A 15267-nucleotide genomic window follows, 5' to 3' on the forward strand; every position below is an offset into this window, starting at 1 on the left:
ATGAAAAGGGACTCAAATGATTACCAAAGTAGATCCTGATTAATTTTCTGTACATAAATCAATCATTTTAGCTTCACTTGCATACAGATGGTTTTATTTTTACAAGGCATCATATTTTATAAGCATTTGTGACAAGTGACAAGCTGACAGATAAATGTAGTGGATTATTTACCACTATAAAGTATAAAATAGCATGACAAAAAACACCCAGGTGAAGTACAAGTGTCACACATTTGCACTTAAAGAGGGGCCGTAAGTGAATTTATTTACTTACAATCCACCAATGGAGAATATAAGTTAAACATACACAAAGCTATATTTAGCTTTAACCTAAAAAAAACTGTTTTGCAAATTCATAGACAAAACCTCAAACAGCAGCACAGTAGATCCAAATACAGGCGAAATCTGGTGTTGAAGTCCTGTTACATTAATTTTCATTTAAATCTCATTTCTGACATTCTGAATGCATTTCAGGGCTGCTTGGCTGACATCCATTGTTGCTCATCACAGGCCTTGTCTCCAAGTGGGAACAGCTCTGCAACAAGATGACAAAAGGATTTGAGTGAGTCAGTAAGCGATCATCTATGACCCAGTGACTGCGGAAAAATGCAGAATCAATCAGACCTGTGAAACATCTGTAGCAGAGGTCCTTCTCCTGAAGGTCCGATGTGTTTCATTCGCTCATCCCATCCCTTAGTTGGACGGGTAAGCCTGGAGGGGTCTCGGCTGACGTGACCGTCGACCTGAGTGAGGAACAAATAAACAACCTTTTCTTAAATCCGCAACCCTGTTTATTAAATATATTCAGATTTCTTTTGTTAATCATTATGAGAGATCTTGTTAAAGGCTGACTTGATCACTCACCTTCTCCTTTAATTTAACAGCAATTCTCCTCTGTCGTTCCTCTTCCTCCTTTTCTCTCTGCTGTTTCTCCTGTAACTTTTCCTCCAACCTGTGAAGATCCTGCAGAGAAGCAGAGACAAACTTTTGAATGCTTTGTAACAAAAACCACATGGACTTGATGATAAATAAGTCAAAGCCTGGCTCTTGAGGGTGGTAACACCAGGCCCTCTAGGTTCATGTCTCTGTAATTCCCAGACTTCGTACCCTTTCATTAAAGCGTTTGATCCCCTTTGTTGCCTCCCTTCTCCTCTCATCCATCTCCCTCTGTTCCTCCTCTCTCCTCCTCCTGCCATGCTCCTCCTCCTCCTCTCTCCTCAGACGTAGCTGCTCCTCAATGGTCAGCTTCACTTCCAGCTGGCGGCGACGCTCTTCCTGATAAACAGAAATAATTTAGGGTTTGGTAAAGGTAAATACCCGTTGATGCCACCAACCAGACTTCCACACACGCATGCAAAACACACAAAAAGGCACCTTTGCCCGTCTCCTCTTCTGTGTCTCCTCAGCCAGTCTCTGCTCCTCCTCCTGTTCCTCTTTCCTTCTCCTCTCTTCCCTCCACTCCTCCAGTTGCCGTGCCATCTGCCGCTTCTCCTCCTCAGTCCTAAAACTGAAGAGAATAGAACACAATCAAACAGAGAACTAAATTCTTCTTTTTCTTTCTGTTCTTTACTTCATTCTATTTCTAGCTCACGTGTGTTGCTGGGCCTGGCTCTTGGCCTCCCTCTCCCTGCTTTCTGCCTCCTCCTGACTCTGTATCCTGGTCTGGCGTTCCTGATGTTTGCAAGCTTTCCACCGCTGAATAGCCTAGGTATCATATAAAGACAAGTGCCATCCAAGTGAGATTAGCTTTCATATTGAGCACATATCGTCTGTACATGTTTTTTCCTGTCTGGTTCTCTACCTCTCTATTTCTGTCCTGCAGATAGATCCGCTCCTGGTGCCAGTCCTCATGTTGCTCTATCTCCTCTAATGTTTTACCAGGCAGGTAAAGTTTTGCCTCTCTCCTGTAGGCTGGTTGCCCACTGTGCTTTGTCCAGACCTGTAAATCATACAGATTAGAGTAAATCAAACAAGGATCTTTCGGGAGTTCACCTAGTTTAAGGAGTGTTGCTCAGACACACGGTGCAATGATCTGCAAATGAAAGGTTGGCAGAAGAAATAAGAATTTACATTACAACACATTTTACCGAGACAGATTGACAAGAATGTCTTACTTTGAGGAAGGCTTGGTGGTCATATGGGTCCCAGCCGCCATAAGAGCCTCCTGTCCTCTGCAGGAAAGCCTCCAGCGCTCTGACCTCTGGAGGGAGGTCTCTGTCTGGAGGTTTGGTCTTAAGGAAAACATAATGCTATGAATGAAGTGCTGAATGAGTCAGAACTCTAGATGCATTTTGTCACAAGGAATTTTCTGTCGACTCGTTTTGTGAGAGATTATAAACACTTTCAAATCATTTAAGACACAGTGTTGTGTGTAGATGTGTGTCTTCGGGCTCAAAAGTATTAACACTTTTTTGTGATATATATTAATCACAATAAGTCTAACTCTCAAGCTCTTTACTCAAACACATCATCTTTTCATTGCATATACGTTGAAACGGAGAAAACATAGATAGCTGACTTTGACCGTGGGAGCTGTGGGTAGTTTGGGGTTCGATTTTGAAGCGAGGCTCCAGTTTTCAATCTTTTTCTCATAAGCGGTGATCTCCTGTCTGCATGTCCTCTCCTCCTTCTGAAGTGCCTCAAAGCTGAGAGGAGCAGAGAAACACAAAGGACTATTATTCCTGATATGGAGCACTGCCGTAAACACAAGCTCCAGTTTGTTGAAAGCCTGTAATCGCTGTTGTGTTCTCCTTGTACTTTTTTGTTAATTCAGTGTAAGAACACCTTTTTGAATTTCGTGCTTATTGATGGAGAAAATACTACAACCAACTAGGATTGCTTTGACTCATCTTTAACATGATCTCAACAGCTATTAAATAACTTCATGATATTTTTTGTTGAAGGGCTATTGTGTTCAAGCGCATAATGTCATATCTTTATCTTATTTCTTTTTCCTGATAAGTATATTCTGCCTGGTTCTTCTTTGTTCAGTGTATCCTCTCACCGTGAGCACTGCTCCTCTTTGAAGGTGTTGATTGAGATTTCCACCTCTGACATTATTTTCTTCAGTCTTTCAATCACTGAAAAAAAGAAAAGCAAAAAGCATGAATAAAAAATCACAAATGTTTTACTCAAACAATTCATGAACACACAATAGCCCCTATATGGATAGAGCAGGATGGTTAATACACTGATAACACAATACCTTTCCTGATATTACTTACGCTCAGGAGTTGGTTTCACATCTATCAGCTGTCTCTGAAACCTCATCACGCCATTATGAATCTTCACAAGTTGCTGTTGAAGATTCATCTCTGAAAGAATAAAAAAAAGAAAGAAAAAGATGATGACTCCATGCACATGTGGGACTGTGCATGAATGCTCCATGTGGGAGCTGTTTTCAGACATGACGTCCGGAAAATGTCTGGAAATTGGGTAGAGGCACAGTCCGGAGTTTGCCGTTCACTTATAAAAAACGAAGCAGGAGATTGTCCAGGTCAGAAATGATCACAACAACAAATGTTCTGGAATATTCAGCCGAGGGATGGACCCTGAGTAGATCGCCAATTCCTGCTGTATTCTCACATTGGCCTCTCAAAAAAAAAATTGAGGGGCCTGGCAGGAAAAGTTCCAGAAAATGTCCGGACTTTAGTGCATGTCTGAAAGCAGCCGCACTGTGTCACTACGTAAATATGAAGGATATTAAAGGCTCCCATTTTCTGATTTACTTGTATTGAATGACCTGCAATGAACTCCCACTTGGATCCTGTGATACAAATAAACACTCACTGTCTGCATTTCTCTCGTCCTCCAGCACTCTGTCGTACTCTCCGAGTTCTCCGGACACGTCCGTCCAGCCATTCTTTCTGCACTGAACACTGAGCGTCCTCTCTTTCTCCAACTTTTCAATCCTGTGAAGAGGAAAGGAGAAAACCTTCACGCGTGTGTTGCATATAATTGACGTGCAAGGCAGAGTTGGAGGATAGATGTGATACGTTACAGTGGTTTAGTGGCTGGTTATGTGAATACGACATGGATAAGGAATGTGCCTTACTTGTCAGCTTTCAGCTCACTATGACATTTAACTTGAAATGAAGACTCAGCAGCACCAAGTCTTTGGAGATTTAGAATGAAAACTAGTTCAACTCACTGCCTCCTGTTCCTCTCGGCCTCCCTGACAAACTGTGCAGCTCTCTGCCTGGTTAGACCGTGATCAGCACTGTCACTGTCGACCGGGGAGGCTGTGCAGGGCAGCGGGACACTGCCGGGATCTCCGGCCTCTCCCTGCTTCAAATTCATGTAGTGAAAGCGAAACACAAAAGACGATCATTGTGAGATGTATATATATATATATATATATATATATATATATATATAACAACAACTGCAGGTATATAACACCACGGTCCTCGATAATAACTAACCAATTGACACACAAGGCACCCATTATCGGACAGGTTGCTGGTTGGGGTAATGGACGTTACCTTTCGACATCTCTTACAAAATATCAGGCAAAACACTTTAAAATAGTTACACTCATTAATAAAGAAAGTTAAACTGACTAATATGTGTCAACTTTATAACAGATGCAGCAAATAATAGATACCGTGAAGTGGTTTTCGGCGCGTCGTGCGGTTGCTAGGGAGGCCATGTTTAGTCTGTGATGTCTGTGAACGACAACAAACTTTATTTACACAAGAAAAATGGACAAAAAAAATGTCCCTGTAGTTCGCAGGTAAGGCCAGCAGGGGGCGCTGCCCACCATTCATCCTTGACACCAGTCCGACAGACTGGAGCAGCGAGGTCAGTTAGTGTTCCACACACAACACTGTACATTCACCTTAAACATCAGTGGACAACAACAATAACAAACGATGATATCTCATGAAAATCAAGCATTGGCATACAGTACAATGGCCTATCTGCATTAGTGGCAGGCCGTATTATTGAGTGCTACTTTGGCTGCAGGTACGAGCAGGTCCTGTACAAGCTCCTACCAGGTGGGTAGAGACAGACCTCATTCCCCTCAGGGGAACAATGAGCCTCATCATACATGTCTTCTTCATGGTATCCCCAGGCCCCCAGGAACCAACCAGCACTTTAGAACTGACTCCTCAATTAGATAGTTTTGATAGCTGATGCATTCTTTCTTTTTTTTTAATTTTTAATTCACGGATATCAGATTTTTAAATGTGAATATTCACTACTAAAACAAGCAATTTGAATATGCTAACTTCAGCTAATTTGTATTGTTGTTTTGTAAACAAAAAATTAGTTAATTATTATAGACTATGCTCGTCAGACATACTGACAGTGAAACTAATCGCTGGTTTCAGCATTACAGATCTCCTATGATGAATACTATGTCACCTGATTTCATGTCATGTTCATGTAAACAGGAGACTTTAACAATGACATATACATTTACTACAGTGTTTAACCATATAGTGACATTTTCATGACCCAAATCCTTTAAAATCACTTACAACATGACCTCAGTGTCTTCAGTCTTGGCAATAGTACAAGAAAAAACTGTATGTTTGAATAAGTTTCTCCCTGAATACGACGTCTGATGCACTTTGTGTAGCTGAGGTACAGAAACATCTGACTGGAACTTGCGTCGACTAGATGGTTAGAGTTACCTACGTATCTCGCTCTCTCAAATAACCGCCCATCTTGTCTACGGAGGCCTCGGCTATTTCCGTAGCAGCCTTTCTATGATGGGCAGCAGCTATAATTATAATGAGAGCTGGCCAAGTGACAGTCAGGGAGAAAAAAAGGAGCGAGACAGAGCGAGTAAGAGGGAATATAAATAGAGACCTGAATCCATTATTGAGTGCAGATATTGGGGATGGTCTCTCCCAAGGGTGCAGAGGCAGAGTTGTCGTAGCATAAATAGCAACCGCCTTCCCTAATGAAGCGTGTTACAATTTCCGTCTTTGTCCTTGACCAAGGGACTCACTTAATTTGACAAATGAGCCAATCAGCTGAACCATAAGCCGGTTGGCATAACAGATCGGGGAAACATGCTGCTACACAATTTCCACACCATGCAGGCCCCCTGTATATGTGGATACAAAAATGTAAATGTCAAAGAGTTGTGATGTTTTAGGCCAGATCTAGAGTAGAATATAACTCACCCAATTGTAAAGGAAAGTTAGTTTGATGTCGTAGGTGAGAAAACCTTGTGAGAGAGTGTCAAAACTATTTTCAATATCACATTGAGTTTGCTCAATTGGCTTACCTTTGATGTTTTGTCAGGATAACATGTGTTTTGATCCATAAATACACTTCCACTAGCTCGCACAAAGGCTACTCGTCATTTTGAGCCGTCAAACAGCCTGTTGCAGCGCTGTTTAACGGAAAAAGGCTTCGACCTATGAAATTCCTCATAGTTCGTTCCCTTCTTCATAGTTAGAAGATTAGTTGTCAACTAATTGTGAGGGAAGGGCTGATGTGGCAACAGCTGGAGAAGATGGCCCAAGACAGGCGAGGGTGGAAGCGATTCATCAATGGCCTAAAGGAAGACAAAGGCCTAACTAACAAACTATATTTCATTCTACTTAAGTGAAGTTAACTAAGCTACTTTCCCCAACTGCAAATGACCAAGACTAAAACTCAGTCCACACAATGACAACTGAACGCTCAAAATACAGTATGAAGTTGTGGAAACATACTGTAATTTTTCTTCAAAAACGAAAATGAACCTTGATTTTTGTTTTTGGGGGTTGAACGATGTGGTTCTTCACACTTTCTCTTACAAAAGTCAAGTGTCAAGAGGTGTCTCTTTCAGAACTTCCCTTAAACAAGACTTCACCGGTATGAATCATGACATTTCATGAGAGAGAGAGAGAGAGAGGAAGGAACATGATCTTTCACCTCTTTTTTAGGAGCTATTTGGAAATGTTATGAGACGTGATCCAGGTAAACTGAGAGGTCAGTTTTGCATTCATGGACGGTGGAACTCTGAGCTGCCTTCCTTGCCAGTTATATTAATTATGTTTATTTATGACATCTGTCATTTGTGTTTTTTGTGAGTGAGAGTGGGAGCGTGTCAGTTGTGTTCCCACTGTTACACCCCAGGGGAGTGTGTCCATGTGTGTTTATGTGTGTAAACCTTCTGTCCCGATGGCTGTTACCAAGCGGGAGTGTTCCAGTAAACATGCCTATGTTAACAAGGGTTAACTACGTGGACAAACACACACACACACACACACACACACGCAAACAAACAGACATAAACATACTGACAAGTGCTGTAATTGTATATGGCATAAAAAAGCAACATGATCGGGCGACGTCCTGCACATGTTGCACACGTTAGACTCAGACTCTGGGCACATGCACATGCACGTGTGTGTGTGCGTGTGCGTGTGTGTGTGTGTGTGTGTGTGTGAGAGAGTGGGAAAGTGCTTGGGAAGGCAGGGGGAAAGTGATCAGTTTAACTGCTCTTCCTGCTGTGCTTCAGATTGCTGCCTTCTCTCTCTCTGTGTGTTTCTCCCTGTGACATCAACACATTAACATTTCTCAGAATGTAACTTTGAACTTCTAAACTGAACACGTCTCGTGCACTTCATACTTTTAGCTGATCACCGTGCGCGCTGACGTAAGTGCCGCACGACAAAAACGTCTCAGTGTGACCTGGTTTCTTTTTAACGGGGCGGAAAACAGGTCAGACTGAACTAGAAAAGACATAACACAGCAACGGCTGGACAGCGTGCCATGAATTTTTGCCAGAGAAACCTGAAAGGCCTGAGTCCTGACTTGGGTTCCTCTCTTGCGATCCCCTGACCTTTCATCTAACACCACCGGCAGGAGGTCAAAGTTTCCACTTGTCCAGCACTGCAGCTCATACAGGACAGTTAGAATAGTATTAATGTCCAAGCATCATCACGGAAAAAGCACACTACCTTAAAATGTCGGGACTTTCTAAAAACATATCCATATACGATAGCAGCTGTAAAAACGAGTGCATGTGCAATTGAACATGTGATGCATCCACAATATCAGCTTTCATGCATTTGTCATCTATCTCTTTTTGAAACTTGATTTATTGCTTAAAGCTTTCTCCGGCTTTATATTGAATTAGACGGCTAAAGAGGGAGCTGTAACGGTGCTTCCACGTTGTTAAATTACTGGAAGCTCGAGAGGGTTAACGACCCCTGAATGTCACTCTTGTATAAGTGAGCTAAACTCAGAACACGTCACATCTCCAGTCACATGATGTGTATTTGAGGAGGAAGGCCCTACGTTCTGTTTATTATGGGGAACCATATAATGTATCTGCCACCACCTTGTAGCTCGATCCCTCTGTCTTTTTTAGTGTTTTATCATTTATGTTATCTGCCTTTGGGTGGTGTTCTTATCTGGGGCGCATCCCACCGACATGCAGGTCTTCACTGCAGATCCTCATGTGACCTGCTGAGATCAGCAGTTTGTTTTGTCTTGTTTCTGACTGTATTTACCTTCTGTTTTAGCTCAGAAGTAGACTCAGTGTTTACGACATTTCATTAGGTTTATTTCACCTGTATTATTTCTCATTTTTGTTTGATTTATTTTCTCATTTTTTCCTGATTATAGTTGAACTGATGCAGTAGGTGTAGTTTGAGACCGTGGGAGAGCCCTTGCGTGTATTGTCCTGTGTCGTCAGACTAATTCACATCTCATTATTATTAATGTATTTATGTCCATATACTCTACCCCTTTACGCTGTTTTAGCTGTGCTGGAGCTTTTGAGCATATCACACTGTCTTCTTCCGTCGTAAAATTGAATGTGAACTGAATGCACAGGAAGTTGTGGAACTACTTTTACAGTGCATCACGCCCAGTGACACTACTCCTGTCCTGACAGTGTATGAATAACCACAGGAATTCATCCCCACATCACCCTGAGCAGCTTCAGAGGTGAAGACGTATCATGTGAATAATAAAATAGTAAAGTATAAAACTATAAATAATAGCAGTAAGCTTAGTAAAGAACAGCCATTGCTCCTGGTTTCAGGCTCCTGTGTGTGCGTGTTCTACGAGTTGATGCAGCATTAACGAGAGGAAAGTAAATGAAGCTCATCTGGAGCCTGCAGGTCGTCTCAAGAGAAACAATGTGTGTGTGTGTGTGTGTGTGTGTGTGTGTGTGTGTGAGAGAGAGATGGATGTTTGATTTTTTAAAAACAATGTTTATTAAGATTTACCAGAGAACATCACGGTCCTCTAGAGAGAGAGAGAGAGAGAGAGAGAGAGAGAGAGAGACACTTACAGAGATGACCTGTGGGGGCAAAGTGAGGAGTTGGCTGCAGATGTGACTCTCACCCCCCGGGTGTGTAATCATGGAGGGATGACTACTACATCCTGAGTAAGGGCCTTTTTTCCACAGAGAGAAAGGTCACTTCTTAATCACAATTCATCACAGCAGGAAACAATAAGACTCTACACCATGACTTTTTCAAAAATATTTTTAGTTTAAAACCCCCTTCGTCACCTGAAGGGCCTTTTGACCCTTCGACTACTGGCGGCAGTCTGTCCTGTCTCTGCTGAAGTTTGTGCCTTTTCATTCGGAAAGGGTTTTCATTCTCACCTTGAGGATTTTCTTAGGTGCCGACACATCAGCCACAGAGAGAGAAAAAAGTTCAGTAGGAAAAGAAATAAAATCATTAAGAAGTGCTTCGACTCACGGGAGCTTTGATGAGCAAACACTGGAGTTCTACTTTCCTCGTGGCATGTGAGCAGATCAGTTCTCGTTTGTTTCCCTCCCTTCGCCACCCCAGCAAAACAAACTTGTGTGAACCGACATGCAAGACAATGCCCACATCAACGCTGCAATTTAGTGCTGCACCCTTGATTATTGTGAAGTGTTGGGGAATCCCTCTGAGACGCTCCCTGTGTGGGATCAGACGTGACAGTCTGAGAGATTAAGTCCTGGTTCCCATTGTGGCGAGACGTCCTGAGAATATGGATACATTTTGTTCACCAGCAAATTTAATGCCACCCTTGATTTGTGGGTGTATGAGTTCAAGTCTCTTTTAGTCTTGTCACTAACTGCACCTTTTTCTTTATTATGCAGTAAAATAATAAATAATCTCAGGATCTAATAACTGGGGATTTTTTTGCACACCCACAGCAGGTCAACTTTTATTTTACAATTGCTTCCAGGTTATTTCCACGTCACTAAGACAGTACACTGTAACGGTGTGTGGCCCATAATAATGATGAGCAATAATGAACAAAGAACAAAAACTAAATAAATGCAGGGAAACCAAAGAAATCCTCTTTTTTATTCCGCTCATTCTTTGTGCTTGATAAAACCTGGTGCCTACATCACCCACAATGCAACTTTAGCCAGTGGTAGCCTCAAGCAGAGGTGCAGGAGGTCTGATAACCTCCATCTACAAAAGTTCTTTTTCACATATGTAGTAATACTTCCTAAAAAAGGGTCAATTTTGATGTGTGAAATCATTGGTGGTCTCTTTTAAAGCACAGTGTTTGCATTTAGAATAAAACATATGGAGATACATTTAAAAAAGAGGGCAAAATCTAATATATTAAAGGCTTTAAGTGAGTTATCGTCTGTATCAGTGGGATCATGAGTAATAATGATGGACACCAGCAGGTTGTAACATCCAGTTTATCCTCTGGACACTGGATCTGTCTCTGCAGCTCAGGACCAGATACTGTCGACACTCTTTGTGTAAATGATCAACTCTATCTATCTGTGTGTGTGTGTGTGTGTGTGTGTGTGTGTGTGTGTGTTACTCATGTCGTGGGGACATAAATAGTCACATTTCTCACAAAGAGAAGAGAAGACAAGAGAAGAGAAGCCTCGTTCCACAGCGACGTTTCAATATGCTTTGACATATAATCTGCATTACATATTCACACATTTGTTTCAATGCTGCAGTTTTGGCCACGACTGCTATTTCATCTGCAACACTTTGCGCCCACACACGCAGGTCTGCGTTTGATTCAGCCCTGCGGAGACACAGTGAAATACTGAGGAGAGAACTGTACACGATGATTAGATAGAAAAAGGAGGCACCTTGTGGAAATCGTGGCCCCTCAAAAGAGCGCAGGCGGGCCCGATGAGTCAGCGCTGCTTTGTGGCAGATGGTTTGGCATTGGGCAACAAATGTGGGCACAGCCAAACATTCAAACTGATCGAGATGAATCGTTGTGGTACAGAGGCACATTTTCAGCGAGGAAGATGACGTTTAAAAAAAAAAAAATTATCCTGGTCAAGTGATAATCACATTCCTCTTAACCTGAGAGCATTTCATTGAAAAGAAAAAGAAAAGAGGAAGAAAATATTTACGAGAAACGCATACAGAAGATGACAGGAATCTATTTTTAAAAACAAAAGATAGGCAATTGTGATCAAACATCCGTTTTTTTGCCTGGTAAAAAATAGAACTGCTTCATGTGTGTCAAGTAATACTGAAACCTAATATTAAGTACTGTATGTCTGCAACCTTAACCCGTGTCTACAGAAAGAAAACATTGGACTGTTCATGTGACAGTGACAGTCTATGTTGAATAACATGTACCCACAAAATTATGATTTTACAAAAGGATGTAAAAACACTACATTGTTGTTTCATTCATTTTGACAAAAGAGCCATCAAACAAAAGTTAAACCCGTTTTGTACAATTCCCGCCTAGAAAGATTGAAGCTTTATTTATCCACAATCTTGCTGTCATGCATCTTACCTGAACATTGAAAACTGACATTTTTGGTTCTAAGTCCCGAGCCGCACACACTTTTAAATGAGCGGCACCTGGTTTCTGGATTGTAACGCAACTAATTCCTCATTAATCTGGGTGCAACCGTTGCTGCTGCCAACTGTCGCGGCCTTAAAGCAGCGGGCCGCTTAAGTTACAGGGCGGCCACTTACGTGTACGTTGGTAACTGGACTGTGAACGGTGTCAGCTGTCCAGGTGACCCTAAATGCCCCGTGTGGCTACAGAGCACGAGAACAAGTCTCACGCTGACTGAAGTGTCTTTAGTAGAGAAGCGGTGACATTCTCTTGAGTTGCACTCCTCAGTATGAGAAAAGATCAAATCATGCAACCGAGGTGTTCATTTCAACACTCCTTATATGTTAATATATCATTTCAACTTATTTTTTAAACTTTGATTGTGGTTTTCAAATCATACAATGTTTAATGTCCTAGAAAAAAACTTCCAGAGCCGTCCGACTGAAACCACATGCCGTTGTCCACTGTTGCAGTCGAATCACTGGAAGCTACAAGAGGATGATCATCTTGTGTCAGTGAGGCGTGTTGGTGTGTCTGAATCCTATTTCAGATTATTAATTAGCTGGAGTGCCTGTCAAATCCCCAGTCACAAGAGGGTCTGAGTGTGTGTGTGTGTGTGTGTGTGTGTGTGTGTGTGTGTGTGTGTGTGTTGTTGTTGTTGTTTGTAGATGTGTGTGTTGAATTTGTGTACGCGTTGTTATAATCCATGCCATGCCAGCTAATTCTCCCTCTATTTTTATGACTGTTGTTTTGACAGCTGACAGAAAGTGGAAAGTCTCGGTGCCAGTGTGCATGAAGAGCAGCAATCTGTCTCTCTCTCTCTCTCTCAAACACACACACACACACACACACACACAAACACAATTAGCAGTGCACCCAAGTCCAATCAGGGAGTATGTGTGTGTGTGTGTGTGTGTGTGAGTGTGTGTGTGTGTGTGAGTGTGTGAGTGCGTCAGAAAGAAAGCGGTAGTGAGGCAGAGACTGTGGTGTGCAGTCCCGAGCCGTATCAGATTCAGACCACAGTGATCCCCATGTTAATACCCTGGCTATCTATTTTAGCTGCAGGGGTCTCTTATGTAATCAGTCACGTTCTCCAAACACCACTTTCTCAGTCACCGGCTCCTTATTTTACACCCAGCAGGTGTTTGTCTCATCCAGCGATGTGCTGTCAGAGCATCAAAGGCGCTGGACGTGGCGTCCAAAGCAAAGCGCGGGCAGCGGGTTCGGCAGTTGTTCACAACAGGAACATGCGGAAGTGTATGTGAACTCTGGAGAGGTGGACCAACTGGGTCCTCTTTCAAATCAAAGGGGAGAGTGGTTTGGTAAGAAATAGGATCATGAACCAAAGTCCAGTAAAACAGCACCAAAGCATCTGGTTTTATGGATTCAAAGGAGGCGGATGTTGACATCTGACAGTGGGAACTTAGTAACGCTTGGAAAGGCATAATGAAGGGGAAAAGACAAACTGTCTGAAACACTTGAAACCAACTGAAACATATATATATACTCAGTTTAAGTTTCAGTATTAAACGTGTATTAGAGAAGCTAGGAAACCAGAGAATGGATGACATTTTCTTTAAATGTTAATCTGATAGATTCACATTAGATTCATGTGACTAGACTGATAAACTAAATCTAATCTTGTTTCTTCAACTGAAAATGTGACGTCCAAAGGGAATTCATTTGCCTCATTGACAAACGGTGTGATTGTACACAAGCACAATATCATAAACGTGTGGTTTCTTTAGCCACACATTTTGCAGCATTTTAATGCTTTTACTAATGTCAGTGCTGGAAGACGAACTGTACACTCTGACAGGGAAATGACACTTCAAAGTTCCTTGATTTGGAAAAAGTGATCTTTGTCTTTATCAAAGGAGCACACTGAACAATATTTCCTTTGGTTTTGGTTGGTTGCTCATTGTTAAAAGGAAGATGGGTTAGACAACTGTTGAATCGTGAGCAAATGAATTCAAATTTTAAAAAGGCCTTTGAGCGGACGACAGTTTCTTCTGCAGTCGTGGATACGAAGGGCAGAGAGAGAGAAGGAGGCAAAGAGTGAGGAGGTGGAGACTGACAGCTACAGGCAACAAGAAAAGATAAAGGTAGAGAGGGGAACTAGACAAAGTAATAAATTTCTTATTCAGAATTATCTACGTGATTACCGCTCTTGAGAATGTGCTGCAGCATTATTCTGTAGAAAAAAAAGAAAAGAAAAAAAGCCTCGCTGAAGTGGCCTGAAACAAATTGAGCGGCACGTGGAGACAGACGGAGGGACGGGGACAGGGGAGGCGAGGTGACTGAGGCGAGGTTCCCCTGCAGGTATTCAGAGATGGAGGAGCTCGCTGGATGTAGGGCGGCCCTCCAACGGGGCATTGTTCCGTCCCAAATATAGACGGGGCCGAAGTAGGCCGAGCTCAGAGCGCTGCCAGAAGACCACAAAAGATGTGCACAGTGAGTGAAGATGGTGTCAGGTGTGTTTTCATATTGTCTCTCATGCTCACTCATACAGAATATTTAAACCTTGTGTTTTGTTAACTTTATTTGCTCATCATCTACGTGTACATATATATATATATAATCTTTAATATTTTTTTTTACTTTTCGGACCTTTTTAAAACCCAGTATGTAGAAAAATAAAGTGGCAACCTTTCCAAAAAAGACAAAGAATTGATAAATGCTCACACAAATCGGTATTTTTCTTTTTTGCCATTCTCAGACGAAAGGAATATTCTGTATATTCCTACACAGTGACTTAACTGCAGAGGGGCGTAAGCTCCCAATATGAAAACACTCTGATGAACCTTCACTCCACCTCAGTTCACCTGTTCCACCGTCTGCCATTTCCATCAACGGGGATAGATAGCAGACGGCCGCTAATCTCTTCTTTCCTTTGGTTACGCAATGAGCGACGCAGTTCCTTTGTGCCGTAAATGGAGACGTCAATTTTCCATCTAAAAATCAATACTTACATATGCACATCAAACGTAACCCTAACCCTATATGCCAAAGTAATAATGTCACATTTTACCTGCTTTACGAGGGGATTGCTTCATGGCCTTAATGGACATACAGGCATGTCAGTCATCTTTTAAGACTGGCTGCAAAAACTGGAAACCCATCCATTGTGAAAGATAATCCTGAAATGAACTCTAGGCCTTTATCAAGCCTATCAACTTCCTGCCTCTGTCCACTTGAAACATGTCCATGTCCTAACAGAATGACGTAATTACTCTTTGTCACTGCAGACTGATTTAGTACACGCCGTCTTTTTTTACAAACACACCTTGCTCACAGAGTTCACTTCAGCTTCACTCTCTCCCTCTGCTCTCCCTCGCGTCGGCCCCCTCTTTATGTCAATATCTAGTTCGACACAGAGCCGGCGGCGCTGTTAACCTCTGGTGCCAGTTTAAGTGGAACACTCACATGTTTTACACTGCGCCGTGACAAGCCTCGACTTGTCCCAGGTACAGCCCGAGACCCAGAAACACCTATGCTATACACTTCACAATTATCTCCAAC

At 42.2% G+C, this 15267-nt stretch overlaps 1 protein-coding gene across 1 annotated transcript in view; it reads right to left on the bottom strand.

The window, feature by feature from the left end:
* LOC118314543 (coiled-coil domain-containing protein 112-like) overlaps positions 1–4689 on the bottom strand; it is a 5019-nt gene extending 330 nt beyond the window's left edge. The window contains exons 1-14 of the mRNA XM_035641066.2: positions 4607–4689; positions 4151–4287; positions 3790–3911; positions 3225–3314; positions 3005–3080; positions 2519–2645; positions 2115–2231; positions 1802–1939; positions 1592–1704; positions 1375–1507; positions 1108–1275; positions 865–963; positions 625–743; positions 1–535 (exon numbers count right to left, since the gene is read on the bottom strand). The exon at positions 1–535 is cut by the window's left edge and continues 330 nt beyond it. Coding sequence (XP_035496959.2) covers positions 505–535; positions 625–743; positions 865–963; positions 1108–1275; positions 1375–1507; positions 1592–1704; positions 1802–1939; positions 2115–2231; positions 2519–2645; positions 3005–3080; positions 3225–3314; positions 3790–3911; positions 4151–4287; positions 4607–4651 — 1515 coding nt within the window. The 5' untranslated portion in view covers positions 4652–4689 and the 3' untranslated portion in view covers positions 1–504. The remainder of the gene's footprint in view (positions 536–624; positions 744–864; positions 964–1107; positions 1276–1374; positions 1508–1591; positions 1705–1801; positions 1940–2114; positions 2232–2518; positions 2646–3004; positions 3081–3224; positions 3315–3789; positions 3912–4150; positions 4288–4606) is intronic.
* Positions 4690–15267: the final 10578 nt, after the last annotated feature.

The sequence above is a fragment of the Scophthalmus maximus genome, chromosome 19, assembly GCF_022379125.1.
Source record: "Scophthalmus maximus strain ysfricsl-2021 chromosome 19, ASM2237912v1, whole genome shotgun sequence".
NCBI classification, from domain to species: domain Eukaryota; kingdom Metazoa; phylum Chordata; class Actinopteri; order Pleuronectiformes; family Scophthalmidae; genus Scophthalmus; species Scophthalmus maximus.